General features: G+C 32.8%; 2 protein-coding genes across 2 annotated transcripts; one reads left to right on the top strand and one right to left on the bottom strand.

Moving 5' to 3' along the window:
• Positions 1 to 348: 348 nt before the first annotated feature.
• On the top strand, positions 349 to 4773 carry LOC111706992 (glutathione peroxidase-like). The gene is given in 6 exon segments (XM_023479958.1): positions 349 to 397; positions 1297 to 1406; positions 1767 to 1895; positions 2976 to 3119; positions 3181 to 3260; positions 4432 to 4773. Coding segments are annotated over 6 exon segments (630 nt in total). The 3' UTR covers positions 4550 to 4773.
• A 4196-nt stretch (positions 4774 to 8969) lies between these two features.
• On the bottom strand, positions 8970 to 12795 carry LOC111706993 (uncharacterized). The gene is made up of 5 exons (XM_023479959.1): positions 12670 to 12795; positions 11264 to 11321; positions 10446 to 10518; positions 9941 to 10018; positions 8970 to 9113 (listed from the first exon to the last, which is right to left on the bottom strand). The coding sequence occupies exons 1-5, from the start codon at positions 12677 to 12679 to the stop codon at positions 8970 to 8972; spliced, it is 363 nt and encodes a 120-aa protein (XP_023335727.1). The 5' UTR covers positions 12680 to 12795.
• Between the last annotated feature and the right edge of the window lie 2071 nt (positions 12796 to 14866).

The following is a 14866-nucleotide window of genomic DNA, read 5'->3' on the forward strand; positions in this document are numbered from 1 at the left end:
TCAAAATTTGATGCAAATCGGTCAAGGAGTTCATGAGTTTTGATCGTAAATACAAACAAACAAACAGACAAACAGAGATTACAACTTTATATATGTAGATTCTTTGGATATAGAAATCTGCAATTAACTTGCTGAGAATGCAACGGTTGTATGATATCAAATAGAAGAGAGAAAAATATTGTTTTGAATACGGTGATGACACTTTTTAAATGAAAGGTCAAACAAATAAAATTTTATGAAAAAAATGTCTGCGCAATTTATTATCTTTGTTTACCAAGTTGCTTATTGTTTACTGTTATCTTACCTACTTAATCCCCAGGTATATTAACTTACTTCAGAGTAGCAAGGATGAAGCCTTCGGCAACATTTTTAGCTTTACTTCCGGCTTTCGCCACAGGTATCATTAGTATTTATTTCTAGCTTTACTTCCGGTTCTAGCCACGGGTATCATAAGTATTTATTTCTAGCTTTACTTCCGGCTTTAGCCACAGGTATTATTAGTATTTATTTCTAGTTTTACTTCCGGCTTTAGCCACAGGTATCATTAGTATTTATTTCTAGCTTTACTTCCGGCTTTAGCCACAGGTATCATTAGTATTTATTTTTAGCTTTACTTCCGGCTTCAGCAAGAGGTATTATTAGTATTTATTTCTAGCTTTACTTCCGGCTTTATCCACATCAGGTATTATTAGTATTTATTTCTAGCTTTACTTCCGCCTTTAACCACAGGTATCATTCATTAGTATTTATTTACAGCTTTACTTCGGGCTCTAACCACGGGTATCATTACTACCTATTTATAGCTTTACTTCCGGTTCTAGCCAATGGTTTTATTAGTTTTTATTTCTAGATTTACTTCCGGCTCTAGCCACTGGTTTTATTAGTATTTCTTTATAGTTTAATTCCGGCTTTAGCCATTGGCATCATTAGTTGTTATTTCTAGATTTACTTCCGGTTCTAGCTACGGATATCATTAGTATTTATTTCTAGCTTTACTTCTGGCTCCAGCCACGGGTATTCTTTAGCCATGAGATAAGCTTTTTTATTTCATCTTTAATTTTGACAGAGAATTTTGATTTGCTAAAAGGCGTTATTTGAAGTGACTCTCCAGTCTCCGCCCAACAATGTTGATAACCTCTCCCTCGGACTTCGTTATCAACTGAGTAAATAATCCTGGTTCACTATTTCCTTTTATACTGCTGGCTGAGCTGGTTACCTCTTACAGACCAAGGGAGAGGAAGGAGGGGGGGTGGTTACAATATTATTGCTTTCAGTATTTCTGAACACCGTGTTTAGGTTTGCAGGTCTCGACCTGTAGAAATGATGAGACGACTAGTTTGTATGATTTTATCCTACCCTCCCTGGATGGAAATCAGAATATATCTCTATCTGCATACCAGGGAAAGGTAAAGTTAAAGGGATTGTCTATGGGATAGAAATTAAAACGTATTTGTAAAGCCACTGCGTTTTTGCCACGAACTCAAATTTTCTAATATCCACGTCTTTGAAACCTGATGGTATAAACCTTTGATAAAAATTTGACCATGGCGGAAGATATATGCAAAAAACGACCCAAAAACGATGCAAAACGAACGTATTATAACGATAATTTTTAAATCGTTTTTCTAATTTTCTTTTTTTTAGGATAAAGATGCTGCAAAGATTATTAAAAGCAAACTTTAAAATTATAAAACTTTGAAATCTCGAAAGTTTTATTGAATCTAAAACGTTAAACGAGACTAATTGTTAAACAACACTAATTGTAGGCTGTTCTTCTGGTGAATGTAGCGACCTACTGAGGTTTCACCAGCCAATACCTGGACTTTAATGCACTTGTAGAGTCCTTCAATGGCCAAGTTGATATCATAGGAGTTCCCTGCAACCAATTCTGGAATGTAAGTTTTTTTAACAAATTAATTTTTTTAATTTAACTTTTACAAAATACTATAAATTAGATTATATCAGCTGCAAAGGAATTGAGTTTTTACCACAAACACTATTTTCTAATCCATGGATGGTGGAAATATTTGATATTTAAAAATTAGATTATTTGATCTAACAGAAATCATAGTTTGAAATAGCTAAGGTCTATGAAAATTGATTGCACAGATATATGGATTAGAAAATCAGAGTTTGTTGCAAAGACTCAATTCCTTTGGACATTTCTGTTCATCTTGGTGTTCGTGCATCGTACATTATGTTCGTGCATTGTCCGTCATGTTCGTGCATCGTCCATTATGTTCATGCATCGTCCATTATGTTCGTGCATTGTCCATCATGTTCGTGCATCGTCCATTATGTTCGTGCATTGTCCATCATGTTCGTGCATCGTCCATTATGTTCGTGCATCGTCCATTATGTTCGTGCATTGTCCATCATGTTCGTGCATCGTCCATTATGTTCGTGCATCGTCCATTATGTTCGTGCATTGTCCATCATGTTCGTGCATCGTCCATCTTATTCGGCTAATTTTGGAAAATAAAAGAAATATTTTTTTTCTCAAATGTAAACGTCGCTAGAGTTGTAAGGGACTGTGTATGTGTGATTTGAAGTTAACAAGTTGAACAAGCGGCATGTCTGATTTACAACACTTCAATCTTGCATATTTGTCTGGTCAAAGAGGAACCAGGCATTCTTATTTTTCTATTTGAAAACTTATTTATTTCTATTGTTGTTGCTCAATAAAAGTGACTTGCTATTCATGCTGCACAGACCAAAAAGGGGTCACATTTCAAGTTGTATAATGCAGAAAACCACATTATCTTCCATATTTTTACTCAAATAAAAGATAAAATGTTCAAACGTAAACTAGATAACATTTAAATAGTTCTGATGGCATCATGAAATAAAACCGATCAAGAGCAAAAAGTCATGTGCATTAAACACAATATCTAAAGTCTTAAAGTCATTTCGTACGCTACATTATTTTGTAGATCACTGTATTCACCAGATTTTTAAATTGATGAAATATCTAGAAAGAACCTTCTGGAGTTGCCGAGGAGCTGATGAATGGTCTGTTTCACGTAAAACCTGGAAACAGTTTTGTTCCTAATTTCCAGCTCACAGCGCTCTCTGAGGTTAATGGAATCAACAGGATTCCTCTTTATCAATGGGCCCTGGTACCTCTTTTTAAAAATAAAATTTCTTTTATTTTTATATCTTCTAACAAATTTGTTCCAGGGCCTTTGTGATTCGCCAGAAAGTGTATTCCGCGATAAAACCTATTTACTGTATGATCCTGTTGATGCCAACGATATCAGGTTTTAATTTAATGAGTTTAAAATGAATTTTAATGAAAGGACTGAGAAGTATATTACAGGGTTAGCCACAAAGAATAAGATGATTGTACAGAAATTATACAAAGTTTTGTGAAGGTTACCTGCAGCTCTAATGTAAAGTTAAAATGAAAGCAATATTTTATTAAATCTACATTTTACCAATTCTCTTCGATACTAAAATATATGGCAATGAACACAAAGCGATTACGTACTTCATTGAATAAAAAGGAATAAAATGAATAGCAAACGGTTAGATTAATATATTACTGTCCACAGCATCACACTACGATCATCTCCTCCTCCACTCGCAATAGCTCATACTCGACTAACACGCCTAGTCTCCTCTCCTGATCTTTCCAATGCAGTTCTTTAAACCCATGCCATCCCTAATTCAGGGAAACCCAGGGACGCTGTCGGTCACCAAGCTTGGTGGGATTCTATGAATAACCTTATAAAGTAGTAATGAGCAAACTTAGGAAAAACGGGGTGTATATTCATCCTTCATATTATTTACAAAGTTCGTTCACAAAAATCACCGTTTGATCGTATTTCTCTCTTTGTCAAACCATTTAACATATTTTTAAAAGCAGATGAGCAGATTAAACCTTTTTGTTGCGTTTTTAAAGAGTTTTAGGTCGTTATTAAAGTCTCATCCTTAATGGATAGCCCTGTAAAATTAGCCCTTATTTCTTTTTTTGCAATTGAGCTTTATAATCTGCAAACATAAAGCAAACATATTCATTTGTAAGTAAGCTAACTTTGATCAATTCCACTTGGAAGTGACGTTTTCATATTTATATTTCCCACTTGTAAGTGACCTAAGTCAATAATGATAGCTTTTTAGCAAAAAATGTCTTTCTTTCTATGAATGATATATATTTAATGTTTTTGTTGTTGTAAAATGACCTTTCAGCTCTATGACAAAAATGAGACCAATGTTTTGTTCAATACAAAACCTTTTAGCCGGAAAAAGATTTATTACAATTTTCTTACTTAACTTGCTTAGTTGTAAATTGTTGCAGAAAAAGGTGTTTGATATTAATTTGATATATTTTTGTATTCTCATTAGTCCAATTAAAGAATGGAGGTAATGATAAAACTATTTATTTTTATTTTTTTATAAGTATTGTAATTATTATAAAAATATTTACAGGTGGAATTTTGAGAAGATTCTTTTCGACTCTAACGGCCATCCGTTTAAACGTTACGCTCCTGGTGTCGAAGTTGAAGAGATCATTCCAGACATTGAGAGCATGCTTGGCGATCAATGATCATCATGAGCAATCATTCTGGTTGACTGTTGTGTATTTGTATGCGGAGCAGATGAAGAACTACCTCTCAGCTGACTAGCGAGGTAGTTCGGAGAACTTGATTGAAGACGATATTTGGTTTTGTGCATTGAACATTATCATCTTTATTCAGCTCTAGTATTCGGAGACAATCAGTCAACTTACTTATATCAGTCTATTTAATAAAGCTTTTCGCTTATATTTTATTATAGCTGGCCAAATTTGTTGCAGGAATTCCTGAAGGTTCCTACTGTATTGCCCAAAATAATTCTATTTTTTTCAAAATAGATTTTTGTCAATTTGTTTTTTAAATTGTTAATTCCTCTTTATTTCACGAACCGGCCCGACATCTAACCAGCTACAGTGACCTGTACAGTACGCATACAGATTATACCAGGCAAAACAGAACGGTACGCCAAATGAACCAGTTCCTTCTAGGGAAATTCCAAGGAGTATGGAATAGAAGGGAAATACAACTGACGCGGCCCGCCCTGCCATCTAATTATACATGCTTTGCAGACGGTACTCCATTTGTATAAGAAATATTAGGAATAGGTTATTGTATACGCGGTAAGTGTACATCAGATAATATTCAAATGGAGTACCGTCTGCAAAGCGTGTATAATCATAAGGAAATTTTCTTGGCCGGGTACTTCAGCAAGTCAAATATAAACCTACTTTGATAAAATCTTTGACTCAATTTAAACTTTATTTCTTTTCTGCTTTTTTAAAAGTTTTCTTCACCAAGTATCAGGAATAAGGAAGGGTGGAGTTAACAAAGAGATTATAATCAAGATTTGATCTAATTAGATTTCTAAATAGATCAGATCTTTAAGATCCGACTTTAAATTAGCTCTGTAATATAAGTTACCACGTTCGACTTTTTCATCTCGTTTGTTCATGGTTCGTGAACGATCCATTTTCTTCGTTTATTTTCAATTGTCTAAAAAATTGATTTTGTTCGTTCTCAAAATTATCGTAAATTTTCATCTATTTCGTTCGTTTTCTCACTGAACAATCGTTCAGTAAAATCGTTCATTCAAAAAATGGTTTGTTTAGTAAAAAACAATAGCTTTTTCAAAAACTTGTTCGAAAAAATCGTTCATTCAGTAAAACACGATTGTTTTTTTTCTAAATCTTGTGGAAACTTTGTTAGTTCTGTAAAAAAAAAACTATAGTCTTTCATGATAAAACAGATAATTTTTTCATTTCTCGAACGATCCAGTACACGTTCCTCCGTAGTCAGTTTTTTTCCGGACGACACCCCTTTCCACAAAAAATGTGGTTCGTTCAAAAAATGTGGTTCGTTCAAAAAATGTTGTTCGTTCAAAAAAATTACTGTTTATTGGCATGGAGTGCACTGTTACCATTTAGACCAACAACTTCAGAATCACATAAAAGCAAAAATACAGAATTCATTTGCTTAAAAATTATTTGTACTTTCACACCACACTAAAATAGACAGATAGAAAAGGTAAAATTAACTTTAGTTTGACGTGACACTGCACGAATTAACTTTAGTTTGACGTGACACTGCACGAATTAACGTTATTTGACGTGACACTGCACGAATTAACTTTAGTTTGACGTGACACTGCACGAATTAACGTTAGTTTGACGTGACACTGCACGAATTAACTTTAGTTTGACGTGACACTGCACGTTCTAACTTTAGTTTGACGTGACACTGCACGAACTAACTTTAGTTTGACGTGACACTGCACGAACTAACTTTAGTTTAACGTGACACTGCACGAATTAACGTTAGTTTGACATGACACTACACGAATTAACTTTAGTTTGACATGACACTGCACGAATAACGTTATTTGACGTGACACTGTACGAATTAACTTTAGTTTGACATGACACTGCACGAATTAACGTTATTTTAACGTGACACTGCACGAATTGTATGAAGATTTAAACATGTATAATACAGACTGTTTTAACACTCTCAACTACGCCTAATTGGAAGTTTCATTTTTTTTTTATTTGCATGTTCTCACTCGAAAACTTTCAAATTGAAAGTTTTGAATTGACAAAATTCACAACGTACCTTTGAAACCTTTATCTGATCAATAATATGGAAAAGATTGTCCCTAGGTTTAAGAAACAAAACATGTATATCTAATTCATACTTGATCAGACAAAGGCTTTCAGCATTCAACGCTCCCGTTGTAAATTGGACATTGCCATCTTTGCAGGGGTGGGGGGTACCTAAAATTGCTCCTACAGTCGATTCCTTTAATTGTAACATTTAAAGTGTACACTGTGCATTATAAATATTATGGTTTAGTAATATTAGTATTCTTATCTGAATTTGTAGAATGTAGAGTGTCCTTGAAGATAATGAGAGATGTAATCTCTTTTCAAAACCCATTAATAGATGTCTCTGGTGGGTGGGCTCCCAGTAATAAATCAATGGAGATGCTCCAGTTTAATATTTATACTTCCCCACCTCTTCCCCCTCCAGTTTGTTGGGTAACCCCCCCCCCCCCCACCTGCTCTAAGTACAATGTTTGATGTCCAAACATGACAAATGAAACTTTTTTGGAAAACTTTACGGCTAAATTTTTAGAATCTATAAATTTCGCAAAACCATGAATTTCCTTCTTTGTCTCTGTAATTCCATAATTCCGCAAGTCACGATAGAAGAATAGTGAATCCGCAATAAAAAAACTAGGATATCTCAAAAACATGTTATCAAAACAAATTATTGATAAGTACCGTTGTGAATCGGGTATGTATATAATTTATTCAAGAATCACAAGAAAATACGTCGACAGTCCCTTTAAAAACTGTGGCATCAAGAGTACAAAGTGATTGATTTTTTACCTTTTTTATAGAAATCAGCTAACCGCCCAACATGCGTTTTCACTTAACAAAAATATTGTAATAAAAACAATTTCAAAATCGTCCATACGGTTGCAAATTGACGATTTAATATCGAAGAAATCACCGTAAGGCCCCAAAAAAAGTATTTTCTTGATTAACATCATTTTCTTGGCAGTTTTATGCTGAATTCAAATAAGAAATGCCCTTTTAAAAAAAATTAAAATTGAATGAGTTAGAGCGAGAAAACTCATTAAAAATTTCTTTAAAAAATTTTGGTTAGTTTTTTTTGGCTATATTTGGCGCTTTTCAGAGTTGAATTCAGCATACAATTTCAAAGAAAATGATATAAATCATGAAATTTTCAAAATATTATTTTTGGGGGGCCTGACGGGGATTCCTCTTAAATTAAATCGTCTATTCACAACCGTATGGACGATTTTAAAATTTTTTATTGCAATATTTTGTTTCAGCGAAAGCGCAGCAACCCCAGCCCCAGTGGGCGGTTAGCCTAATTCCAATATTGATCACCCTTAATTAAGAGTTAGATATATTATGGCTTTACTTGAGAAGGAACATAAAATATTTAATTACATGTCACGTTATTCAGTTTTATTCTCAAATTAGCTGAAAACAATGGAAGGATTTGTGTATGTTATTATTCTGTGAAACTTATCATAAGTAAAAAGTGTAGAGCGTGAACCTGAAGAATTTCAACTAATGGTTCCATTGTAGGAACTGGTAACAATACAAGGATATGAGTTGTGTGAGAAATTAATGTGTTTTCATACTTGATTCAGGACCATGGCAACAGAAGGTTTATGGCGGGGGGGGGGGGGCCCGCGGCCTTTCCCCTTTCTTAAGGGGGGGGGGGGGTTGCCTAGGGTTTCCATGCACAAAATCTTTTTATTCAATTTCAGCAAAGTTTGGCTGAACTTCGTATAACATTAATCTAAGTAACAACGTAATACAAAATATTTGTATGCGCTAATTATAAAAAAAACTAGCCTTTGAGAAAATGTGCACAACTATTGCTATACATTGCGGTAAGATTTTGCGGAATAATGCGCAACATTTTTACTATTCTTCTGATATCCATTATACAACAGATTTGTTGTTCTACCAAAACTATGTTTTGTTGTGATAGCACGCAACAATATAAATTTTGAATCTGTTCAGAAAAGCCAGCAACGGATAAAGTTTTTCGCTATTTTTCTGCAATTATTGTAATGCCAAAAAGTCAAACAAAAGTCTGCATTAATTCGACATTAATTTAACTCATTGTCAGGTTGTTTTTACAATATTTAATCATAATTTTTCTTTCGAGAATTTGGTGTTTTTCAAGGCCCCGAAAAAATTTGCGAAAAATTAGTTTCAAATGCGTTCAGAGTGTGAAACAGAAAAATGCAATTCCCGTAAAGTTTCTGTTTATCGTTATTTTTTTAATTAAAGCCCGCCTTTAGTACATTTATATCTTTCAAGATGAAAAATGTCGTCTTATGCGCAATCTATCTTTATCTATGGGTAGAACAGGCTCTCTCTCTGGAGAAAAAGTGACATCAGTGTTCTATCTGTTATTGTTAACTAATCTTTGACTCACTGCATCTCCCACAAGCAGAGCGGGAGAAAGAACTCCTGTCTTCCCAGACCAGCTGAAGGTTGGAGCAGTCCAGGTTATTGTACAGTACAACCTCTCTCGTCGTACACAGATCTATACACATGTACAATGTATGTACATACAGTGACAAACATAAACTGTAGAATGATTGTCTTGAAATGCCTCCAAGAAATTTGTAATTGATCATCTTTAACATTTTTGAACATTGTTAAGTAAAATCTTTACAAATTATACAACATCCTCGGCTGTGGAAATTATTATTTTATATACTTGTTTTTATTACAATTTAAATTATGTTTAGATTTTCTGCGGAAATAAATGATATGATTTGATTTAATGACAAAAATAAAGCTAGAGGGCGACAATTATCACTTTTGTCAACGCAAAAAAATTAGGCATATTTTGAGGTCATCTTGATATTTTGCTTTCCAAATTGAGCTTGCCTTGCCTGCAGGGACTAATATATTGTTTTCAGAAAGAAAGAAAATTTATGGTTTTAATGTGACTATTTTTGTAATAAAAATGTAAAGTTAAAACGTCGGAAAAATAACTTCTATTAATGAGATATACTTAAAAATGTTAAAATTTTCTACACTTAAATAATCCAAGTCGGCATAGACACTCTTTCTTGAAAATAAATAAAAAATCAGATTCAAATGGTTAATAAAAGTTAAAGTTTGATTTTGCCTCTCTTTAAGTAAATGAATTAATTGCATGTGACATTCCATTTACAGAGTGGGATTTCCAGTTGCCAACGGTAGCCAATTTAAAGATATCTTTCTGATTAGCAATAAAAAAGATATTGTCGAATTGTTTAAAAAGCGTAAAATTCTGATTATTTACTTCAGTGTCTCTGCATCCCAGATGGAGGATCAGATATTAAAAATAGTCCCTTTAATAAAAGAAATTAGTATAATTACCTTGTAATTCAGATTAGAAAGATGTGTTTTCAGAGCAAAGTTAAAGCTTTCAATAGTTCCAGATGTTCCGGTAAAATACTAATTAATAGGTTACAGTGAGAATCAGAAAACTGTAGAGTTTGTCTTCTCATGGGTCTTTTTGTTCTGTTATATTACGTACAAGTGTCAGAAAAGAAAAATTTACCCAGTTACATACAATACAGGGCGTCCCACAAAACATGACAGTTGGTGAATAGTTTTAAATGTCTTCTTCCATAATTATCTAAGTTGTTTGATATTAAAGAGAATGATGAAAATGACAATTATATTATTGTAAAATTGATTTCAAAGTTTGACAAAAGATCTTTTTAACGAAATAAACTGCAAAAAGTCTTTAATATCCAATATAATACATGAAAGAAAACATTCAAAACTGTTCACCAACTGTCATGTTTCGTGGGACACCCTGTATGTAACTGGACAAATTTGTTTTTCTGACACTAGTAAGATTAAAAATATGTTTTACCTGTGTACACCCTGTAGGAGGAGCATGGGTGCTGGGACAAACTATTTGAGTCATTGTTATATCCCATCCTCGCCTAGTGCAGTTCAATTAAATAATATTTTCTTAATATCGGTTTGTGTACACTATGTACATTGTTATATCCCATCCTCGCCTAGTGCAGTGCAGCATAATTAAATGTATGTACACATGTGCACTGCACAATTGCTGTGTTTAATGTTTTTTGGAATATAGTCGTCTTCCTTTTCCACAGTTTTATGGGTCCCGTTGTAAATCAAAGAACGGTCGATTTTCTGAAGTGTTTTTATTTTATAAACAGGAATACTATAATTTAACAGTGAGAACCAACAAACTTTGGAATAAAAACTAAAATTCTAGAAATTTTTGATTTTATTCATATTTTCAAGACGACATTTTGACAAGAAAATATTTTTTAAGACCTTTTTTCTCAAATATATTATATATTAAATTTTCTTAAAAAATAATACGATATGATTAATTTTAAACATTGCTTTGTTGTTATTTAATGCGTTTAAAAACAAATCAAGTATAATTTTTCTAAACAAGAAACGTATGGAAATGTCGTCCTTAAAACAAATAAACAAGAAACGTATGGAAATGTCGTCCTTATATAGTAAAACAAAGAATCGACGGAAATTGACGCAATTCCACCCTTAAATTATATTTGAAAATCAAAAATAAATTTTCAAACGTGAAACTTAAAATACATCATTTCAGCAGTAATAAAAACTATACTTTTTATGTTAAAAGTTCCATTTATTTTTTCAACGCAAAAAAAATTGTTGACTAAAAAAACTTACGAATATGTTGCTGATCCCTGAGTTATTGCAACATCAATACAGGATCCACCGTGGTATTCTATTAAATAGAAAACTTTAAAGGGACTGTAAGCTTAATTTCAAGTGACTAGTCTCCATCCCAAGATGACAATGTCAGATTTACAACGGTACCTCTAATCTGATAAAAAATGTCGAGGATTACGTCGTTTTACCGACACGAAAAGTGTTTAATTCTGACAATTTCTCCAGTCTTTCTAATAAAAATAAATACGCATAGTTACTTTTACAGAGAAACTGCAAATGAAGATAAAAGGGTTTAAAATAACTTAAACATGGATTTATAATTTAAACTTGATCAGAACAAGCTTTGAAGGTTACCGAAGTATTTCCGTCTTATAATGGCGCAAAGAGATCGACTCGTAAACATTTTTTTATAAGCAGCGCCACAAATGGACGAGCACAGGGAGGCAAAACAAAAGAGAAACTGTGGACGCGCAGACGGCGAGAGGAACATCTATACAATGAAAGGATGATCGTGCACTGTCTTATAATGGCGCAAAGAGATCGACTCGTAAACATTTTTTTGAAAGCAGCGCCACAAATGGACGGGCACAGGGAGGCAAAACAAAAGAGAAACTTTGGACGCGCAAACGGCGAGGGGAACATCTATACAATGAAAGGGTGATCGTGCATAAATAGACGGGCACAGGGAGAAACTGGGGACGCGCAGATGGAGAAAGTAGAAAAAAGATGAACATTTGAAATTATTAACTATGCCTAGTACCATTTTGTTTTACAAAAATTATTTTTAAAAAATTATGAAAACATTGTTAAAAAATGTTTTATGTTAAAAGTTAGAGCATTTATTAAAAAATTACAAAACTTAACTCCTGAAAGGGAATTATATGCAACAAGTGGCCATTAAATGGCAATCAAAAACCTTACAGTTGCGTTGAAATGTTGCATGTCGTGCCACACCAACTACTTAGCCTATCCAGTGAGAGCTTATGAGAAGCAGTCTGTAGTGTATATATCGTGTCTGTGTCTTGGATACCTACCAACGTACATATGGTATTTACTATTAGATATATCTAGTCTGTGTCTTGGATACCTACCAACGTATATATGGTATCCACTATTAGATATATCTAGTCTTGGATACTTACCAACGTACATATGGTATCCACTATTTGATATATCTAGTCTGTGTCTTGGATACTTACCAACGTACATATGGTATCCACTATTTGATATATCTAGTCTTGGATACTTACCAACGTACATATGGTATCCACTATTTGATATATCTAGTCTTGGATACCTACCAACGTACATATGGTATCCACTTTTTGATATATCTAGTCCTGGATACCTACCAACGTACATATGGTATCCACTATTAGATATATCTAGTCCTGGATACCTACCAACGTACATATGGTATCCACTATTTGTACCGCACAGTCTTGGTACTGGGCCCCCAGCACTGCTAATAGTTAGGACATCAGTATTACACTGTAAAAAAAAAATTCAAACATTTTTCACAGTTTTGAATTTATTTTTATTTTACTATATATATCAATCATAACAATATATAAACCTATTAACCAATTAGTTTTTTCTACACATAAAAAATTATAAACGTTGTTGAAACTCCTCTTTTCCTCCTCCAAAAAATATATTAAAAATGAGAATTCAATCATATATTACATAATGTATCCTTTTGTTTTAAATAGACTATATTTGTACTTGTAACAAAATTTGAACTGATTGAATTTAATCAGATATTTCTTTTGCACATGACAGTATATAAAAGTATTTAGCTATTATAGTATTTAACGATGTTTTATAAAACTGCAGTAAGCGTATTGTGGATAAGTCAAACTTGTTTTCAAAATCAGAATAAATTTGATTTACAAAGAAAAATAAACATTCTCAGTGCAGCGGATTTATTTAGATTAACTCCAAAGCGTATTAAAATCAAAAACAAACAAAAAATTTTATCGCAAGGGAATTTTTCTTTTTTTTCTGAGGTATATTTCAAAGGTTGGGGGAGCTTTCATGGCGATCATAAATTATTAAAATTGTATTATGAATTTTACAGGGTTACCCACAATTCACAAAGGACACGACTTCAGAGACGACTAACCGATTTTTTTCTTTTTTTCTTTTTCCTAAGTTTTATGGTTTCCGGGAGCTGAACAATAAACTTAAAGATCACAGGCAAAGCAAAGATATCAACCATTCTTTCGTCATATTTACAAAGTTTCAGGTCGTCCATAAAGACTGAGTTTTGGTGGGCAACCCTTTATATAGATCTTTTAAAGCCTAAATATTAAATAATAATTATAATGCTATACTTGTGATCAATTAAGATATGTAATTATTTGTAACAAGTGAAAAATTTACCAACAACAAAAATTTGTATATAAATTGTAAATAAATTGTAAATACATTGTAAATAAATTGTAAATAAATTGCAAATAAATTGTAAATATATTGTAAATATATTGTAAATAAATTGTAAATACCACTCCCCCTCCTTCAACCGGTCCCCCTCCTTCCTCTCACTCCCCCTTCTTCCCTAACTCCTTTCCTCACTCCCCCTCCTTCACCATTGGACTTTAAGATTCAGATATGCAATTATTAAATTATCTACAGCTTTTGATTCAATTTGGCGAATGGAATACAATCTTTATCTTTGATTTTGCTAAAGATTGGAACCCCCGTCCTTGGATATATTTGTTGTGGGTTTTCATTACTTTTCTATTCAAAGAATCAATCTCTTTGCAGATATTAAAAATGAAAAATTACTTATTTCAATGCAAATATGTACATGGATATCGGATATTTCTGTTTGGCTATAGGAATTACATAATAAGTGTGCACATTTTGTTCACTGTGAATTGTACTACAGTGATTTTAACTTTCGTTTTCCTGTATTTTAATGCACGTGCACGAGCTGGAGGGTTATAACGTTGATTTATCAATACTTCACGCTTAACTAAAGTAAAATTACTGAAAACTCCTTCTCAATACTTCACGCTTAACTAAAGTAAAATTACAGAAACTCCTTCTCAATACCTCACGCTTAACTAAAGTAAAATTACAGAAAACTCCTTCTCAATACTTCACGCGTAACTAAAGTAAAATTACAGAAACTCATTCTCAGTACTTCACGCTTAACTAAAGTAAAATTACTGAAAACTCCTTCTCAATACTTCACGCTTAACTAAAGTAAAATTACTGAAAACTTCTTCTCATTTACCGGAGTAACGTTTAGACTTCTAATATGCATACAGACTACAGATGGCAAAATGGGGCAGTACGCTTATTGAACCATTACCCTTCTTGAGAAATTAATGTGAAATGACAAAAATTATTTATTGTCTATCTAAACTCAATAGTTAAGATTAAGGAAAATGGTAAGCAAGATCAGCCGCGTAAAACAACTATTCACAATGTTTTAAAAACCCAGAGCTAATCTTATAAATTTGAACACATATGTTGTACATTCTTAATTTAGATACACATTTAAACAGAATATCATTTCAGCTTATCAGACATTTTTTCATTGAATGCGCATAAAATATAATAAAAACAATAAAAAAACAATAATAATAA

The sequence above is a fragment of the Eurytemora carolleeae genome, unplaced genomic scaffold, assembly GCF_000591075.1.
Source record: "Eurytemora carolleeae unplaced genomic scaffold, Eaff_2.0 scaffold143, whole genome shotgun sequence".
NCBI lineage: Eukaryota > Metazoa > Arthropoda > Copepoda > Calanoida > Temoridae > Eurytemora > Eurytemora carolleeae.